Below are 22,778 nucleotides of genomic sequence, written 5' to 3'. Positions count from 1 at the left end.
TTATATTCTTTTAGATAAATTAACAAAATATATTACATTTTATTCCTCTTTTAGTTTGAAATAGGTGTATATACACAAATATCTCATATATTTTTTACATAATAAATATAAAAATAAATACTTCATTAAAAAAAAAAATTAGTGTGTTGTTTTAAGGAAATCATACATTTTTTTAAATTTTATTAGATTTATAATTTAGTAATAATTTATACAATCATATTATATAATAATTTAAACTTGTTGTAAAAATTGTATTTTTATTAATTTTTTTTTTTTAATATATTTACTATAAAATTACTTATAAACTGTCTGATTAGGGAAAAAAAAAATAATACTAAAAATTTATAGAAAAACGTTTACAAATAAATGAAATACTATATTTAATTATAGCTTTAATTAATATTGTAATTCATTTTTAAATGTGAACTAATTCATATGCATATAGAAATACTCCTTATTTTCTTATTTAAATGATTATGAGTCATATTTTTATGGTTTGTATCAATTATTCTTAAAATATGCATTTCTATTAACTTATCCATTTTAATTTTTATACATTTATATATGTATAAAAAATACTTTTTTTTGTTGTAAGTAGTTAATATTAAAAATGTATATATATATATATATATATATATATATATATTATTTTTCTTTTTCTAATTTTCTAAAATTCTTAAAAATACTTTTATAATTTAATGAAACTATGTTTTTTTAAGGAAAAAGAAAAAAGAAGTGATACAATAAAAATATAATATCTTTTGTAAAAGAAATGATAATTATGTAGAAAATTTTTTTTTTCATATGTGAATATGTTTAAATATAATTGCCTTTATAAAAATTATTAATAGCTGAGTTTTAAACTTTTTTAGTTTACTAAAAATATTAATATACTTTAAGATAGACACTATACAAAATATAATAAAAAAAATAAAATAAAATAGCAAACTTTAGAACAATAAATATATTGTTAACTATTTTAAATTTACTCATAGAAAAAATATAATAATTCATATATGAAAAAATTCAAATAAAAATGCAATAACTTGCTCTTTTCAATAAATGTTAAAAAGAAGTAAGTGAAAGGTGAGAACTTAAAAAATAACAGAAAAACATGAAGCAAAAAATTATTAAATAATAAAAAGGTTGAATTATTTAAAAATTAATCATAAAAAATCCATATTATTTTTAACCATTTCTAATATCTTTCCTTTTTATTTTAATACTAAATTGGTATATTTTTGCAAATGTACATAATTCATCGTATATTTGTTATTCTAGTGAGCAATTTAAAATAATAAAAAACGGTGTATTCATAATTTTTTTTTTCCAAATAATTTCCATTTTGCTGAAATATGAAAAAACAAATATTAAAAAATGTATACATTATAATTTTCTCTATTTTAAAAAAAAAAATTATTTCATATATGTAACATTAAAAAGTATTAAATAAATAATGAAACGCAGTTAATTATATATATATAAAATGAGTTACATAAATGATAAACTTTTTTAGATTATTTTTCTTTTTTTTAATTGTCTATTTATCTTAAAAAACAAGAAAATTTCAACTTTATTTCTAATACAGATTTATTGTTGCAATTTTAACTAACTCATCTTTTTATGTTTATGTTTATGTTTATCTTTTTTTTTTTTTTTTTTTTTTTTTTAATAGGCATATTAAATATGATCTTTTAATGATTTGAAAAAAAAAAAAACAAAAAAAAAAAAATTTATGTAAAATAAATACTTTTATTTAAGAAGATATAATAAAGAAATTTTTTTTTCCTATATGTACTCATGTAAAAAATCATATTTAATTTGAAGCAACAAAAACAGTTTATATATTAAACACTAGTTTTTATTTTTATATTTACATATTTAATAATATACATATATATATGTATATATATATATTTTAAATTATTAAAATATTAACAATTTAAAAATTATAATATTTTTTTTTTTTCATTACATTAAATTTTATCATTTATTTGAAATGTTGCTACACAAATGAAATAAATTAGTAGGACATTTTAATGCAATGCGAAAAAAAAAAAATAAATAAATAAATATTATAAAAAAGGTGTAGTATTATAATATGAAATTAATTTAATATATAGATATATAAATGTATATTTTTAATTATTATTGATAAAAAGTGTTCGTTTGATTTATTTTTATTTCTTTTTTTATGTTAAAATTTTATGAGCATGTACATACCAGCATATGCATTTGTGTAATTTATTTGAATTTTTTTTTTTTTAATTAATTCTATATATTTTGTTAGACCAATGAATAATGGAATATTTAAAGAAACAAACGTTTGCAGAAAAGAAAAACAAAAAGGTGATATTCCAGCCCCACGTTTTGGGCACACAGCTACATATTTAGGGAATAATAAAGTCGCAATATTTGGTGGAGCTGTAGGAGATGCAGGAAAATATAATATAACAGATGATATATATATATACGATTTAATACAAAATAAATGGAAAAAGTTATTAACAGAAAATACACCAACAGCTAGAGCTGCACATGCAGCAGCTTGTGTAGATGAACAGCAATTAGTTATTTATGGAGGAGCAACGGGTGGTGGGTCTTTATCCTTAGACGACTTATATATATTGGATTTAAGAAGAGAACCAAGATATTCTTGGATGATTGTTCCTACAAAAGGTGTAACCCCAGGTAGAAGATATGGTCACGTAATGGTTTACAGCAAACCTAATTTAATAGTTTTTGGAGGAAATGATGGACAACACACATTAAATGATGTATGGTTCATGCATGTAGAAATGCCCCCTTTTGAATGGGTTAATGTTGTAATACCAAATAACTGCAAAATACCACCACAAAGAGTTTATCATTCAGCTGATATGTGTAGAGAGGGGCCAGCTACAGGTATGATTGTCATATTTGGTGGGAGAAGCTCAGAAAATAAATCATTAGATGACACTTGGGGATTAAGACAACATAGAGACGGAAGATGGGATTGGGTTGAAGCTCCTATTAAAAAAGGCTCTCCTCCTGAAGCACGTTATCAACATTCTTCTGTTTTTATTGGATCGAAAATGTTTATATTGGGTGGCAGAAATGATAATGGATGTGCCACTCCTTTGCCAACTGCTCTTTATAATACTGAAACTATTGAATGGGTTACTCTACCTCCTATTTCTAAATTTAGACATATATCTTGGGTGTACAAATTTACAATTTACACTTTTGGGGGATTTAGTCATCAAACTCAACAATATCCAACGAATGAATTAGAATGTCTTGAATGCTACAACCTTTTAACTTCATTAAATAGCTTAGATAATGAAAAAAAAAAATGCATGAAGCAGTCATCTTTAAAACAAAAACAGTTAACGAATGAAAATATAAAACTTCAAGGTAATGATCTTCGAAATATGAATTCCTATAATTTAAATAGTCAAGATATTATAAATACTCAATCACAGAGTTTATCAAATAATCAATATGTAACATCAAAACAAATATATGACCTGAAAAATAATTCTAATATAGTTAGTTCTTTACCAAATATGCAAAATACTCCTTATAGAAATATGTGTGATTCTCCTGCATCTTCTTTATTTAGATTATCCAATAGGCCTATGTCCAATAAGATTAGATTAGCAGCACATGCACATGCAGTTCAAGAGACTGGAAATGATTTTGCATTACTAGTTAGAAAAATTTCTATTGATAAATTAGAAGAAGAAGGAAGAAAAATTAATAATGGAGTTCTATGCACCCCGGTTAATTATATTAGTGAGTTCAAAAATACTGTTTATGACAAAATTATTACCACGTTACTAAATCCTAATATAACTCAATTTGAAATACAATATAATCATAATTCGGATGCTATTTTTATAATTCCTTGGGCTGATATTTCTATTTTATGCTCTATTGTTATAGATATTTTCAAGCAAGAAGATATGGTGTTAAAGTTAAGGGCACCAATAAAAATTTATGGTGATATACATGGACAGTATTATGATTTGATGCGATTATTTCAATTATATAAATGCCCTGTGGAGGAAGATTTAGGAGAAAAGTTAAATGCAATAGGAGATATTGATTCCAATGATTATTTGTTTTTGGGAGATTATGTAGATAGAGGTTCCAATAGTTTAGAAGTTATTTGCTTGCTTTTTGCGTTAAAATGTAAATATCCAAAGCAAATTCATTTAATACGAGGAAATCATGAAGATATGGCAATTAACAGTTTATATGGATTTCAAGAAGAATGCAAAAGGAGGTTAAAGGAGGATATAATGGATAAAGCATCATGCTGGGCACAGATAAATCAAGTTTTTGAGTGGCTTCCTATAGGTGCTATAGTAGAAGAAAAAATATTATGTATCCATGGTGGAATTGGAAAATCAATACATAAAATTTCAGATATATCACAATTGAGAAGGCCTTTAATAGTATCCCAAGTTCCACAAAATTTAAATGAGCAAAAAGTTACTGATCTATTATGGTCAGATCCAACTGATAATGATTCTGTATTAGGAACTATTCCTAATGATATAAGAGATCCTGACGGTACAGGTCATATTGTTAAATTTGGTCCAGATCGTGTTCATAAATTTTTAGAGGATAATGATCTTCAGTTAATTATACGGGCACATGAATGTGTAATGGATGGATTCGAAAGATTTGCAGGAGGAAAATTAATAACATTATTTTCAGCAACTAATTATTGCAATTCACATAAAAATGCAGGGGCGTTATTATTCATTAGAAGAGATCTTACAGTAATACCAAAACTCATTTATCCAGCAAAGGATGAAATTCGATTTTTTAATACATGGTAAAATTCATTAAAATAAAAAAAAAAAAAAAATATAAAATTAAGTGCTTGTGTATATCTATATTAAGACATTTCCTTTAAAAAAAAAAAGAAATATATATTTGTAAAAAAAAAAATTATAATATTATTTTATAAATTTTTATAAGTTTTATGTAATATGCTTATTTTATTTTTTTATGCGACTAAATGTTTGTATTGACAATTAAAATATGTATGCCATATAATTTTCTATTTAATTAGATAAAAAAAGATATTTTTTTTTTATTATTTTTTTTAAGGGATACAAAAATGACTGAATTGAGGCCACCAACACCACCAAGAAATCAACCCAAAATGAGGGAATTAAATTATGGTGCCCCATAAACCTTTTTTTTTTATTTTATCCTTAATACATTTTCATATGTATATATATGTAAAATTAAAAATTTGATAGAAAATAGAGGGATTTTATTTTGTTCAATGTAAGAATTTTTTTTTTTTTTAAATGGAAGTTAAAAGGTGTTCCAAATATATAGTTAGATAATTAATATGGGAAGAATTCGCAAATCATGTATTTATAATAATAAATATTTTCAATTTAGAAGATAATATTACAGTAATAATGAAACATACAATGGCTAAGAAGATTTTTTTTTAAAGTATTTAAATATCATTAAGAATTTAAGTTCTATTTTAGGATATAATTTTTTGAAAAAAAAATATTATCAAGCATTGAAATGCAATATTTTAATTTTTTCCTTTTTTTTTGTTGTGTATTTTTGTAAATATCTTTTTATATGAATATCTTGTTAAATCCGTTTTTTTTTTTTTTTTTTTGTTTTATCACTTAAAAAAATACAATAAAACTTTAAAACTATTATTAAAAAAATGTAAAAAATTCTAAAATTACAAATAGAATAACTTGAAATAATAAAAAGTTAAATATGGAATCAAAAAAACAATTATATATATATACAATAAAAAATTAAGATTAAAAAATCATTTTTTTTTTTTTTTTGTATAGAGAAATATGAATATTTGAATTGCTTGTATTTTTATATCTTATCATGTGAATAAGAAAACTTTTTATTTTTTTTTTTATTTTGAATTATAATTAAGTGAATTTAATAGTTTTTATTATTCAATAATCATATATTTCCTTTATTATTGTGAATATAAAGTATATTTACTTAAGAATTATTATTACAAAATTTGTATTCTCATTTAATATTAATATGTTCCTATAAAGATTAAACTGTTCATTTTATATGTAAAACTAAGGTTTTTCCTCATTGCTTATACTTCTTAAATTAATTATATGATTTCTTTTTATAATTTAATTCATAGTTACCTGCAGGGTATAATTCTTTTAAATAGTAGAACTATTAGAAATTGATGTAAAAAAGAAAAAAAAAATAAATAAAAAATTATTATCTAATTATTTATGTGCAAAAAGTATAAATACTTCTGTATTTGATTTTAAATTTATTTTAATGTGTAATATAAAAATGAATATTGAAATAATAATTTTATTTTTTAAGCTCATATAGTTTATAAATTAATATAAAAAGTAGATGTATATTTTTTTTTTTGTTTTTTTTTTACATTTATATGATGGAAATGTGTGATATAAAGTAAATATTGAGATATATATATATATTTTAATTTATATCATAATATGATATATAAATAAATATTGAAATTATTTTATGTTGATAGTGAAGTATGCATAAAATTTTTTTTAAATATAATTATTATTTATTTTAGTAGAAGCTCTTCTTCTTCCTTGGTAATGGTTAGATTTTTGAATAATTTTTCTATTATGGCACCACCTTGCTACTGTTGTTCTATGAACGCCATAAATGGCAGCTATCTGTGGTACTGATAAATTTTGCTCGTGAAGTAACTCATTTAATTTTTCAGCACTTGGTGGACCATTATTCCCAAATCTTTTTTTTTTACTTGTGCTTAAGGTGCAAGATTCTTTGTTTGCATTAGAATTTTTTTTTTCTTTTTTTATCTTATCTTTTTTTTTATAATTCTTCATTGGCATATTGGAATTAGGATCTACTTCACTAAAGGTTTTGCCATAATCATTTATATTCATATACATATTCATATTCATATTATTTCTAACGTTATCAAAATTTATGAAATTACATCCATTTGTATAATTATTGTTTGTATAATTATTTAAATAATTAAATTGGTCTATTATGTTATTAGGATTCAAATCAATTAATTCATTAGTTACTTCTGTATTATCTTTCTCATTTATTCTATAATTATATATATTTATGTTATTTTTTTTTCCTGGGCTCATATATCTTTTTATATCATTGTTTATGTTATTATATGGCATTAATCCATTTATATTAAAACAATTGTAATTATTTATTATATTACAATTTTTTTCGTTTAATTTAAAATTTTCATAGCATATATTGGAATGTTTTATCATATTATTCATCATATTTATATTATATTTGTTGACACATTCCGGATTATTTAAATAAAACATATTATTAATTTGGTTTTTATTTGCGTAAGGAGGTAATAAAGTCATATTATTATTATTGATACTGTTGTTATTTGTATATTCCATAACATTATTTAAATTATTCATATATAAAAAAGGAATTGTATAATTGAAATTTTTTAATGAATCATTATTATTTACATTTAGATCAATATTATTATATGAATTAATTGCATTTGTTTTTATACTATCAGTATTCTTATCAAATTCTCTTATATTATTATTATTTATTAAATTAATATTTGATATGTTTATATTCGAGATATTAGCATTTTGTGAATTTTTATTATTATCAAAATTACCCATATCACATCTCAATTTATTCTCATTCATTAATTCTTTTCTTACTATATTATCTTCTAAAAATTTATTGTTTCCTAAACCATTGTCAAAACTTTTAATGGGATAATTATATAAATTATTTTCCTGAAAATTAAAATTATTCTTGTTGTTTTCATTTCTATTTACATTATTGTTATAATTAATGTTTTCATTTTTTTTGTTCATATCGAAAAAGTCATTTATATTTGTATCCATCAGCATATTTATGTTTTTGCTGTTATTATTGGAATTACTTATAACTTCATTATTTTTATGTAAATTTTTGTTTGTTTCTCCTGATCCATTAGTGTCTTTGTTTATGTTATTTTTTATAACGTTTTCGTTTAAGTCAGTATTTAATTCATTTTCACTAATACAATTATTTAATATATTTTTATTTCTATTGTATATTAAATCCTTGTTTATATTGTTTCTCTCATTCATAGTTACATGGCTTTCGTAGTTATTAAAATTATTATTATAGTTGTTATTATAATTATTATTATTTCCATTATTATAATCATTATTATTATTATGATTAATATCACTGTTATTACTAGGATCATTGTTGTTTCTACTATTAACAACATCATTATTACTATTATTATTATTATTATTATTATTATCATAGTTACTATTATTATTACTATTATTATTATTATTATTATTACTATTATTATTATTATTATTACTATTATTACTATTATTATCATTATTATTACTATTATTATTATTACTATTATTATTACTATTATTATTATCATTATTATTATTATTATCATCGTTATTATTATTATTACTATTATTATTATCATTATTATCATTATTATTATTATTATCATCGTTATTATTATTATTACTATTATTATTATTATTATTATTATTATTATTATTATTATTATTATTATTATTATTATTATTATTATTATTATTATTATTATCATTATTATTATTATTATCATTAATGTTATTATTTTTTTTATTATTAATGTTATTATTAATTGTGACATACTTCTTATTTTGTTCTGAAGTACTCATTTTATAATCAACTATGTTACTATTTTTACATCCATTAAATAAACCAATATTATCTGTAAATATTTCCTTATTTATTATTTTATTATTTACACTTTCATTTTTTATTTTATTAAAATTATCATTATTATTGCTTGTAATATTATTCATATAAGTATCATTTATTTGTTTATTTAAATGCATATACAATCCATTTGATGTATTATTTAAATTTTGCATATTTTTATCACAGTTAAAAAAATTAGTAATTCTGTTCAACTCATTTCTATCAATTAGATGTGCATGCAAATTTATACTACCTAAGGAGTTATTTGCCATTGTAAAATTTGTTGACATATTTTGATTGCTCAAACTATTTTCCTTTTGAATTTTTTCAAATAAAAATGGATTACTCATTGAGTTATATAAATTATAGGTACTATTATCAAAACTATTCGTAAAACTGTTCAATGGTATATTATTTCTGATATTATTTCTCAGTTGACATATAAAAAAATTATTATTATTCTTTTCTGCACAATAAGGAATGCTCCTTAAATTGTTTTTAGAATATTTTTCTTTTTTAAAACCTATATCATTTAAAAATTTAATTCGTTCATGTATTACATTTTGATTCATATATCCATTATCAATATGATAATCAGAGTATATATTTTTTAAACTATCATTTTTTATAAAACTATTACTAGAATTATTTGATATAAAAGTGCTCCTTTCATTACTACTTAAATTATTTAATTTACTCGTATATTTATTATAGTCATTATTTTTTGAATTTACATTATTTTCATAATATTCATCTTCTCCATTCTTCTGATCGTATCTAGACTTTTGTAATAAATTACTATTAATATATGAATTACTTCTACTGCATATATATTTATATAAAGAACTGGAATTTAAGCAATTTATATTGTTATTTTTATTTACAATACTTGTAGTATTCATATTTTTACATAAATAGTTATTTTGCAATAAATTAACATTTCTTAAATGTTCAGTAATACCACTGACATTTAAATTATGAATATTTTGTTTATTATTATTTTGCATTTCATCATAGATATCAAATAATGTTTGTTTTGATAGATAGTTAAAATTATTATATTTTTCTAAATTGTTCAATAATTTATTTTTATTTTTAGCTATAATTATTTGTTCCCCATTATTATATGCATCATATATATCCTGTAAATCATTTGATAATTTAAATTTATTATTTTTTCTCTTTTTTCTTTCTCTTACTTTATATTTTTCTTTTTTTTCTTCTTGAGAATTTTGTTCTCTTAGAGGTTGTAACTGTTCAGGTTGTTCTTGTTCTATATTTTGTTCTGTTCCCTTTTCTTTATATTCCTTTTTTTTCTCTATTTCTAATTCTATTACTTTTTTCTCCTTTTCTTTTTCTTGATTTTGTTCTTTCTTTTTTTCATCTTCACTTAATTTTTTGTCTTTTTCTTTTTTCGACAATTCTCTTTTTTTCTCTAATTCTTCTTTTTTTTGTGATTCTATATTGCTATTATATTTTACATACTCTTTAGAATTTTTAGATATACAAAATTTTCCACATTCTCTATTTTCATTATTTTGAGTATTATATTCAATATTTTTATTAGAATTATCACCAACTAATATATTATCGATAAATATATCTATATCTTTTTCTATTTCCTCTTCACTATTCTTATGTAAATTTAACTTTTCATTTTCATGAACAAAGGAGTAAAATAAACTTTTTTTTTTCTTAGTTTTCCCATTAATTATTTTGCTAAAACTTTTTTCAATTTCTATCATACGATTTCTAACAAATCTATTTGAATTTTCATCCTCATTATCATTATATAAATCATCCAAGCATCTTTTTCTATGTAAATGGTTGTTCGCATTCCAACTTAGAGTTGGTTGTATAAGATGTAATGACTTATTCATAAGAGAATGCATAATAAGAATTGAACATAATTCTTTTATTTCATCTTTATAAAAAGGAATACTATTAATGACTATCCTATTATAAAGATTTATATTGTTATCTTTAATATGAATATTTTGGGTATATTTAGAATTATTTGAATAAATTAAATTAAATAATTTATTTTCAATTAATAAATTTAAATATTTGAAGATGTATTTTTGACTATAAGGAATACGATAATCTACTTTGTTACATTCTGATATCTCACTTCGACATATATCATTCTTTTTCTCTTCATTTGAATTAATTATTTCATAATTTAAAACGTTAATATCTGCAATATTTTCATTTAAGGTATTATTATTTACATTATAATTAATTAAAGTATCATGAAATTCATTATTTGTTTCTAAAAAATTTTTATTCCTATCTATTTTTTCAAAATAGGTCTTATCATCAATTAGAACATTATCAGAACTTTCTTTTTTTTTTTTTCCATTTATTATTATATTTAAATCATCTAATTCTAATTGTAATAAATTGTTTTCCGCAAATTTCTCTTTTAATTTATAATTTTTTTTGATAATTTTATTAAATATTTTTAATTTACAATAGATTTTTTTTTTTTTTTTTTTTTCTTTTTCTGCATATTTTTTTAGTAATTTAAAAAATTTGGTTTTAAAAATGTCTGTTCCAATTTCTGATAATTTTAAAAATTGAAACTTATCAATATATTTTATTTTTTCATTTATTGTAGCATTCAAAAAGTTCTTTTGGAAGGAACATATTTTTCCTTTGATTTTTTCATTATCTTTAAAGGAATCTATAAAGTAAGATAAAATTTTAAAAATGTTATTTTTTTTTTCTTCATATATATCTTGATCATAATAATGAACATATGGTAAATAGGAAGACATAATATTAAAATCCTTTAAAAATGAATTTATATAACTTTGTATATATTTTTCCGCATTTTCTCTAAATATTATTAAATGCTTCAATTTTTCAAGATCAAATGATTCTGTTTCTTTTGAATCATAAGAACTTAATATATTTTTTATATAACATTTTTTATCACTTAGTTTATCAGAATCTTTTCCTTTAATATCCATATTGCTATCACTAGTTAAAATTTCATTATTTTTTATAATTGTTTCATTATTCTTATTTTTACATTTATTATTATTATTATCATTATTGAAATCATTTGTTTCATTGTTATTTTTTTGATTATAATTATTTATTATTAATAAATTATTTTCGACTTTTATTTCATTATGATTATTATCAAAATCCTTGTTACAATTCATGCCAAGATTTTCATTAACACAAGTATCCACATCATTATTAATTATTGTATTATTATGAAAAGTATTCTCCTTTTCTTTGATTGATATCATTTTATTATCTTCTAATGTGTTGTAATCACAATGTTCTTTTGTTTTTTCCCTTTCATGAGTCACATTGATATTCTCAATATGATTTTTATTTGTGTAATTTTTAATTTTATTTTCTTTTTCATATAAAGTAGATACACCTACTTTTTCTAAGTTTATCATTTCTACATTTGAATTAGTAATCTTTCCATTATTTAAGTAACTAATTGTATTATTTTTTTTTAAATTATTTTTTTTTTTTTCCTTATATTCACACATCGTTTCCATATCTTCATTTATTTTTTCTAATTTCTGTTTATTACTATTTCTTAAACTCATCTTATGAAATACTTCTTTTTTAATTATACTATTTTTTTTATTTTTTGCGTTATCATTATCACAGGTAGGATATTCTATTTCATTTTTTATACATTCATTGTAATTTTTACATATTTCTGGTACAGTTTCTATATTATCACAATTTACAGTTATTTTTTCATTTTTTTTAAAATCATCAGATGAATGAAAATTTTCCTTTTTAATAATACTATCATTATTTAAACTACTGAGTGGATGGTCCATTACACATTCATTCGTTCTTTTAAAAGAATTTTCAATTATATAAGGTGACAATTTAATTATATTTTCATTTTTATTATCATAAATAACGTTTCTAATATTTAAGTTATTTTTATCATTATTGTAATTTTGACATATGTTAATGTTGCCAATATCATTATTATTAAGGGTATCTTCATTTTTATTATAAAATGAATTACCAAAATTGGTGTTCTTTTGTGTTAGTTTTGGATATGCGTCTTTATTATCCTCAACTTTATTTAAATTAATGGAATTATTTACTATAATATTACTATTATCCGATAAAAGAATATCTAAATTATTAAACAAAGAACACGTATTTGAATTTCCCTTATTATCCGAATCATTTAAAATTATATTTCCAATATAACTATTAGAATTTTCATTCGTAAAATTTTCAATGACATTATTTTTTAATTTTTCGTTAGTATCCTGCAATTTATAATTTAATTTATCAAAATTTTTATTATTTTCTATATTTAAAATACTGTTTTTTTTTTTTGTATTTGGGCACATATTATCTTCACTTCCTTTTTTATATTTAAAATAATCATTACTGGGATTTTTTTTAATTTTTTCTTGATGCATTGAAGGAGTTTCTGTTTTGTTAAGTTCATGACTATTGTTATAGTCAGAATCATTTTTATGATATATTTTAATTTTATTGTAATTATTATCATCATGAGTATTTTCAATGACATGTGTATTATTTAGATTTTTAATTATATTGTTTTCTTTAGTATCAGTAAATTCATTTTTGCTTTTCATTTTTTTTATTTTATTTTTTTTAATAAGATTATCATTGCAATTGCTTTTATTGTTTATTATATTTTTTGGTGATGCATGTGAAAAACTTTCTTCGTTTAACTTTTTTTGAGTAATATCAGAACTCTTATTTTCTTTTATTTTTACTTTGATTTTTTCTTCACATGTCTTTATTAAGCTTTTCACATTATCTCTTGTTTTACTTATCTCCATTTTATCATTTCTTAATAAAATTAAATAAACTTTTCTTATATTTGCATTATTTCAGAATTCTATTTTATTTAGAAAAAAGAAAGAAAGAAGTGAATTACATTTACTTTTGAAATAACAAAAAGTGATTAATAATTTCTTATATATTACTATACATAAATATCTATAAAATTACAAAAAAAAAAAAAAAAAATACATGTATATTTATATATATAATTTAACGACATCTATGTATTCCATTTATTTTTTGTAATATTAATATAATTTTCTTTCTATTATATATTTTATTTATTTTTTTCATAATTAAAAAAATAATAGTTTTAAATTATTAAAAAACAAATAGAACTCATGTTTCAACACATTTTTGAAAAAAAAAAAAAATACTAGTAGTTAAATATTTTTTATATGCTTCTTTACGTATGTATCGTAAAATACATAAAAAATATTACTTTTACACTTTTAAAAATAAAAAATATAAAAAATTAAGTAAGGGATACATAAAAAAATAAATTTAAAAATATCAATATATATTTTTATATTTCACATATTTTTTATATAATTCAATAAAAATGTATTTTTGCATTTAAAATTACTATTTAAAAAAATAAAATTAGAATTCTTAGGTGTATAATCATTCAAGTATATATTAGTATGTATTTTTTTTTAGTGAAGATGTAACACCATTAAGAACAATTAAAAATAAAATTTATCATTTTTAATATAAATATTTATACATGAATAGTTTATTCATGAAAACTTTCATATATATATATATGTAGAGAGAGAGAGAGAAAGAGAGAAAATTATTTTGAAATATTTAAAATAACAGAAAATAACATTTACTTATAAACAATATCATTGAATAAATTATATATGTTAAAAATAATGAATTATAAAAAAAAGTTAAAATTAAGATAAAGTATCATAAAAGAAAAAAAAAATGTAAATATCTATTTTATATTTATAATTTCTGTATTAAGTAAAAAAAATATTTTACTTAGAACAGAATACAATTTAAAATAAGATTACGGGATTCATGCATACATAAGTGATACATGTTTATTATTTTTATTTTTTATTTTAACTAGATTGTCAATAATAATAACACTATACACTTTACACATTTATATATTTATTTTACTGAAGTACTGTAGTTTTATTGTTAAAAACAAAAAAAAAAAAAATTGACATATATAACTAGAAAAATATATACGTATATATACATTGATATTTATATTTTTTTTAATTTAATTTTTTTTTTTTTTCTTTTTACTATTGACACGTTAAATGGCAATTTATGAATACACGAACTTATGTGTAATTATCCTTTGCAATACAATGCATAAAAACTGTTTTTAGATATTATATACATAACAATTAAAATATTTTTTTTAAATAACTTATAGTAAAAAAAAAAAAAATAAAATAAAATACATATCTAATCAAAAGAAAAATAATTTTATAAAATTAATAACAATATTTTTAAAGAATAAACATATATTGCATATTTAAATATTAAAAACATTATTAGTGATTTAGTTTAGCGAAATAAAAATGATTGGAAAAAAAAAAAATTTACATTATTTCTATGTTTATATATTATTTATCCTTTATTTTAATATTTTTTTAAGCATTTTATTAGAAATATTAATATGAAGTAATTTTTTTTTTTTTTTTTTGCCATACCGCTTTACAATATGCAAATTGAGAAGCGTAAACAAGGAAAAATAAATAAGAAAAAAAATAAAAATAATAAAATAAAAATAAAAATAAAATAAAAACAAAAAACTATAAACGCTAAAATTTTTTTATATTTCAAGTACTCTGTACTATGATGTCGTAAAATAATTAAATGAATATATCATATATTTTAATTTTTCTATGTTTTAAATTCAAGTGAACCTATTATATAACACACCCAAAAAGTTATTCATAATCTATTTGGATTTTCTCATATAAAAAGCATATTAATGCCCCTTTAATATACTCCTTTATTTTCTTCTCTATTTTTTTTTCTTTTTTTACTATACTTTCATAATATATTCTTTATTACACACTTCATAAATTTTATTTTCCTTTTTATATAATATATATACGATATATAAATAAAATAAAATAAATTGCTATTATTTTTTTCTTTGTTTCGTATTTTTTTTTTTTTTGTTTTTTTTCATTTATAATTATTAATTTTTATTTTATGAGAAACTTTTTAATTTTGTATAAATTAATTAAAATTAGAAATGAATTATTATTTCCTAACTTATGTCAAGATAACGAAATTTTTATAAAAAGCTTTTTTTTTTTTTTTAATTGAATACACAAAAAATGATTTACTTGTATTTTTTAGTGTTTAATGAAAAAAAAAAAAATATAAGTGAATGCATAATATTTTAAATTATTCATATATAATTTAATATTCACAATAAAAAATAAGTAAAAATTCCATTTTCAAAATAAAAAGACATAAATATGTGTTCTTAATTTTACTTAAGTTTAATAAAATAAGGGATAAGAGAATATATAAATAAAAAAGGGCTTTTTTTGTTATACACATAAACTCAGAGTTGTATTTCATTTACACTTTTTCTTCATTTCCTTTTTTTTTTCTTAGTATGAATTAAAATAAAATTATTTTTAGAACTTTTATAGATAAAATTCTAATTAATTATTCATTAAAAATCTAAAAATTTGCAAAAAAAAAAAAAAATAGAATCTAAATTATTTTATATTTTTACATGTTTCAATAAAAAAATTTATGCAGTAAAAAAATCATAGGCTAAAAAATTAGAGAATCTAATTGCTAATTATTCATATTTATTAGTAGGCAAATACATTTTTTTTTTTATTACTCATTTAATAATAAAATAACATTTTTTTTCTTTTTTGGATATATGGATAAGTATATATGCTAATTCTTTTGTTTTGCTATAATATTAAATATTTTTCTTTAAAGATTAGAATGTTTAGAAATTTTAAGTTAATTTTTTTTTATTTTTAAAGAAAATCAATGAACTGAAGTTTTCTTTTAAACAAATTATTAATAATACATTACTTTATTAAAAAAAAATGTATCTTCTCTCATTAATAAAAAAATTAATAGACCAAATATTTTTTCTCTGTAAATACAAAATATACAATAGTATTATGTATATTAATCTATATTTGCCTTAAAAAAAAAACAAAGAAATAAAAAAAATAACAAATGGAACTAATAATTTTTTTTTGTTTCTTCATAATTTTATCAAAAGTAATAAAGCAGTAATGCTATCTTAATAAAAAAAAATAATTAAGTTATTAACGGATAACTTGAATAAAAACTACTGAAAATTTTTTTTTTTAATAAACAATTTTTAATATTGAAGTTTCAAATTATGTTTTCATATCATTTTGCTTTTTTATTTTTTTAATAATATTAATAAGGTGGAATATTACAAATTAAGATATTTCAGAAAAAAAATTTTTGGTTATTATTATTTTTAGTTCATATATAATTTCCAAGTAAAACATATAAAAATAGTGTTTTTTTTTTTTAATTATATTTAGTGTAAAATATGTTTAATTAACAGTATACAAATATATTAAGAAGAAAAAAAAAAAAAAAAATAGCATAGTCCGTATACAATTTTATTTATAAATATTAAAAATTAGATTTATAATGTTTCTACACTTTTCATACTGTAATATATCTAAATGATAATTTTTTTAAATTTAATAATATATATTTTTCTAAGTGCATATTCATAATTGTAAAATAATTCCTTCATGATAATACTAAATAGAATAGTTCAAAGAAATAAAAAAATGATAAATTAATTTTTTGCTAAAATTTTTTTTTTAATTCTTTATTATAAAGCTCTTTTAAAAAAAGAATTAAAAAATATAAAATGTTAAAATACATTGAAGTAAAGTTATAGTTTTATGAAAATATATAATAAAGTAAATAGCTTATGAAAGGTTTTTTATAAAAGAATTTAATATTTTATATTTTTATGTGCATAACATTTTCTATGTATAAAAAATTACTAATAAATTATTGAGAAGCAAACAAATTATATTGTTTATGTATAATAAAAATATATGAAAAATATATGAAAAATAGAAAAAAGTGGAAATATGTATAAATATATAATATGTATATATTTAGATATAAATAAATAAATAAAAAAAAAAATTCAAAAAAAAAAAAAATGTACATATTTATATAAATAATATAAACAAAGGAATAATAATAAAAAGGTACAAAAAATGAAATCTTTCAGAAATTAAAAAGGGAAAAAATTAAAAAATGAATATTTTGTAAAAAAAAAAAAAAATGAAATTGTATGTATAATTCAATTAAAAAATAAAAATACTCTTCCTGTTTTTAGATTAAATTTTTACACTTATGGAATTTTAATAAAATAATTTTATACATTATTATGAATAAAAGGGGAGAAAAAAAAAAAAAATTAAGATTAAGAAAATAATGTAAATAAATAATTATTTTCAAAAAATTTATAAATAATTAAAAAAAAAAAAAAAAAGAGAAAAAGATAAATAAGATATATATAAACAATACTAATGAAAAAATAAAATAATAGCAATAATATACTTGCATATATATATATATTTTTTTTTTTTTCGTATAATAATTTTTTTAACAATTATTTCATTTTATAAAATAAGACAATAATATGGCATTTGAAAACAATTTAACTAAGAGTGATATTGTGACCTCTGCTTCAGGTGTTATTTCTCTGTTAAACGAAGAAGAAGCAAGTTTAAAAATTTTTGGTTTAGAAAAATTGAATTCCATTGTTGATATATATTGGCCAGAATTAGCAGATTATATTTTCAAAATAGAAGAATTATGTGAAGATAATAATTTTATTGGAAAAGAGTTGGCAAATTTAGTTGCTAGTAAGGTTTATTTTCACTTAGAAAAATATTCAGAGGCATTGAAATATGCATTGTGTGCAGGAAAATTGTTTAATATAAATGAAAAATCTCAATATGTAGAAACAATGTTAGCAAAATGTATTGAAAAATACGTAGAAATAAGAGAAATGAATTATGAGAACAGCAATAATAATAATATAGATTCCGATAATACTTATAATAAAAATGACTTAAATTTATACAATAATGATAATAACAATATAAAAAATGATTCAGATATTTTTAAAGGTGATTTAAATAATGAAATTAATAAAAAAATGGAATCACTTGTTGATGAAATGTTAGAAGTATGCATAAGAAATAATAGCATTAAAGAAGCATTAGGAGTTGCCTTAGATGCAAGACGTTTAGATAAAGTAGAATATATAATTTTAAATGCGCCAAATAAAATAGAAATATTGCAACATTCTATAGCCAATGAAAAACATATAAACACTACAAAAAAATTTCGAAAAGATTTTTTTAAATTATTAGTAAAAATATATCTTTCTTTAAGCGAAGAAGAATTGAAAAATGAATATATTAATCTATGTGAATGCTTATTTTATATAAATGATTATAAAAAGGTTGCAGAAATTTTATTAAATTTATTAGATAACTACCATCTAATGGCATATCAAATATCCTTTGATTTGGTAGACTTTGAAAATAAAACTTTTTTGAAAAATATTTTAAGGAGAATAAAAGAGATATTAAAGCAAAACAAGAGTTTCTATTGCGGAGATAAAAATGATTCCAGTTCACTAAATGAAACAAAAAATAAAATTAATTATAATGCATCTACTGAAGAAAAAAATGATATTATAAGCAACCCTGAGGATAAAAATGCAAACGACGATAATAGTGCAATTGAAGTGAAAAATGAGAAAAATGATACAATATCAAACAATGCAAACAATGAAGAAAATGAAAACAGGGGAAATTTAACAGAAGAAAAAACATTAGAGGAATCAGATAAAAGAACTTCAGAAAATAATAATATGTTAAGAAAACAAGAAAAAAATAAAATAAGTGATGATATAATGAAGCATGTAAGTGAAAACCATAAATTATATGATAAAATTAAAAAACTAGTATATATCTTAACTGGGAAAGTAACTGTAAATTTATATATCGAATTTTTACATCGAAATAATCATGCTGATTTGATTTTGTTAGATACTTACAAAAGTGTAGTGGATTCAAGAAGTAGTATAACACACCATGGAATAGTAATAGCACATGCATTAATGCAAACAGGAACAACTTGTGATGTTTTTTTGCGTTCAAATATTGAGTGGTTATCAAAAGCAATTAATTGGGCAAAATTTTCAGCAACTGCTTCTTTAGGTGTTGTTTATAAAGGGCACGTAAATGAATCTTTTATTGTTTTATCTACGCATTTGCCATACAATGATATATCAAGGGAAATAACAAATCACTTAAATGTAGGTCTTGCCCCAAGTGGTGTATATTCAGAGGGTGGTTCATTGTATGCTCTTGGATTAATACATGCTAATTATAATACAAATGACAAAAAAGTAAGAAACTATTTATTGTCTCAATTAAAATTAAATGTCAATGATGAAGTATTACAACATGGTTGTTGTCTAGGCCTAGGTTTAGTATGTTTAGGAGATAACGATGATGAACAAGTATATGATGAGTTAAAAGCAGTTATGTATTCCGATTCGGCAGTAGCAGGAGAAAGTGCTGCTTACGCAATTGGTTTATTAAAGTTAGGAAGTGGAGATGAAAAATGCGTTGACGAATTACTGGCATACGCTCATGATACACAACATGAAAAAATAACAAGGGCATGCAGTATAAGCTTAGGATTTGTAATGTTTCAAAAAGAAAAAGAAGCAGATATGTTAATTGAAGAATTAATAAATGACAAAGATGCTATCATAAGATATGGAGGTATGTTTACTATTGCATTAGCTTATTGTGGCTTATCTAATTATAATAAGCATATAATAAAAAAATTATTGCATTTTTCTGTATCTGATGTAAGCGATGATGTTAGAAGAGCTGCTGTTATAGCATTAGGTTTTGTTTTATGTAATACACCTACACAAGTACCCAAATTTTTAAATTTATTGATTGAGAGTTATAATCCCCATGTACGTTATGGTGCAGCATTAGCTTTAGGTATTGCTTGTTCAGCATCAGGGAACGAAGAAGCAGTAAATATGTTAATGCCATTATTAACAGATACTACCGATTTTGTTAGGCAGAGTGCCTTTATATCTTTAGGATTAATTTTTCAACAATCAAATGAACATGTTAATCCTAATTTTAAAAAATATAAAGATGACATTATGAAAATTTTATCAGACAAACATGAGGATATTATTGCAAAATTTGGAGCTATAGTAAGTGCTGGTTTATTAGATATATGTGGTAGAAATGCTATTTCAACTTTTTTTACAAGAAGAGGAAATATTATTAGACCTCAGGCAGCTGTCGGTTTTTGCTTATTTAGCCAATTATGGTATTGGTTTCCTCTAATTCATATGATAAGCTTAACTTTTTTGCCCACGTGTCTAATTGCATTAACAGAAGATTTGAAAGTTCCTAAAAATTTTAGTGTTATATCAACTTGTAAGAATCATAATTTTGATTACCCATCTTTTTTAAGTAAAGAAAAAACTCAAGAAAAAAAAGAAACAGTTACAGCAGTTTTATCAACTACTGTTAAGAGAAAAACGCTTAAATTAAAAAAGCAAAAAAATGATAAATTAACAAAAGAAAAAACAACACAAGATGATAATAGTTCTGTTCTATCAGATGGAAAATCTATGAAAAATTTAGAAATTTTAAGTACAGCTGCTACAGTAGGTCAATCAAGTCACGTTTCTCATGCAGGAAGTATTGAAGGTAGTGCAAATGGCGAAAATACGAATGATCAGGGAAATGATGGAAATAATATTTCAAATTTGCAAAAAAATAAAAGAAGTGATACTAAAAACAAAAATATAAACAACATTTCTTCTAATAATAATACAGTTGATATGAAAAACCCATGCAGAGTAATCAAAATGCAAGAGAAATATATTGAATATTTAACCAACAGTAGATATAAACCAGTTCTTCCTACAAGAAAATCAGGTTTTATTATGCTGATAGACACAACGCCAACAGAACCATCTGAATATATTGAAGCAAGTATCGAAGATAGTACAAAAAAAGAAGCACCACCATTTGAACCGTTTGCATGGAAAGAAGAAAATTAACTTTTTTTTTTTATTTCATACATTTTTGCTTATGAACTTTATCATAAATATTTTTTAATATTCTTTAATCGATATTTTAATACACATATATCTTTTTTTTTTTAATTAGAAAAATATTTTTGTGAATATTTTTTGTTATATGTTAATTATAATTTTCTTTATATTTTTGCTAAACATATACAGTTTTTTTTTTTTAAGGGTTAAATTTTGGACATATGTATATAAACACATGAATATTTTTTTCTTCCTTTTTTTTTATAGAGAACATTAGAAAAACATTTTTACATTTAATTAAATATATATTATATGAGTGAAAATATATTTATATTTCCTTTTATAAAAAAAAAAGATTTATTAAATGTATATTATAGTAGTATTAGTATATTTAGATATAATGCTATTCTGTGCTATTGCATTTTTTTAATTTTTTCTTATTTAGAATTCAAAATATAAGAAAAATAAAAATAAAAATTTAAAGAATACTAAGTTTATATATATAGGATAGGTAGATGGATGGAAAAAATTGAATTTTTAAAATATATTTCATATTAATTTGAGCACTTAATGAAATTACCATTATTGTTTAATTTAAAGAGATATTAATTATAAAAATAAAATAAATTTTAAAAATAATCATTCCAAGAATCTTCATCTATTTTTCTTTTTTTAATTTAAAAAGATTTTAATATAATTTTTATGTGATTACGGAGAAAAGAAGTTTGTTATATGTTTTAAATATTTTAGTTTAAATATTATACATAAGTTTAAACAGCATTTCAAAAAAAGCTTATACTTACAATTGTGACAACATAAAAAATTTTATAAATAATAAATGTAACATTTTTATAATTATGCACATTCGCAATTCATAAAAAAAAAAAAAAAAATTATATTTAAAATATTGCATTGTTTGGTATTTTATTCTTTATATTAATAAAAAATACAATGTTTTTACATAAAATAATTTTTATTCAGGAATATTTTTACAATTTAAACATCTTTTATTCTTAAATTCTATCTGATAATAATTTTTGCAAGTTTTAGACAAATAAATATGAAA

The 22,778-nt window shown here is 19.9% G+C and overlaps 3 protein-coding genes across 3 annotated transcripts; 2 read left to right on the top strand and 1 right to left on the bottom strand.

Moving 5' to 3' along the window:
- Positions 1-2,294: 2,294 nt before the first annotated feature.
- PPKL (protein phosphatase containing kelch-like domains, putative) lies at positions 2,295-5,191 on the top strand (the record flags this gene model as incomplete). Its single annotated transcript, XM_028677924.1, has 2 exons — positions 2,295-4,828; positions 5,107-5,191. 2 exons carry the CDS (start codon positions 2,295-2,297, stop codon positions 5,189-5,191), a joined length of 2,619 nt encoding a protein of 872 aa, XP_028534264.1.
- A 1,357-nt stretch (positions 5,192-6,548) lies between these two features.
- PRELSG_1214600 (conserved Plasmodium protein, unknown function) lies at positions 6,549-13,565 on the bottom strand (the record flags this gene model as incomplete). Its single annotated transcript, XM_028677922.1, has 1 exon — positions 6,549-13,565. The coding sequence occupies one exon, from the start codon at positions 13,563-13,565 to the stop codon at positions 6,549-6,551; it is 7,017 nt and encodes a 2,338-aa protein (XP_028534263.1).
- Positions 13,566-18,235: 4,670 nt separating this feature from the next.
- RPN2 (26S proteasome regulatory subunit RPN2, putative) lies at positions 18,236-21,718 on the top strand (the record flags this gene model as incomplete). Its single annotated transcript, XM_028677921.1, has 1 exon — positions 18,236-21,718. One exon carries the CDS (start codon positions 18,236-18,238, stop codon positions 21,716-21,718), a length of 3,483 nt encoding a protein of 1,160 aa, XP_028534262.1.
- Between the last annotated feature and the right edge of the window lie 1,060 nt (positions 21,719-22,778).

This window comes from Plasmodium relictum (assembly GCF_900005765.1).
Source record: "Plasmodium relictum strain SGS1 genome assembly, chromosome: 12".
Taxonomy (NCBI): Eukaryota; Apicomplexa; class Aconoidasida; order Haemosporida; family Plasmodiidae; genus Plasmodium; species Plasmodium relictum.
This window is presented reverse-complemented; position numbering and strand designations above follow the sequence as displayed.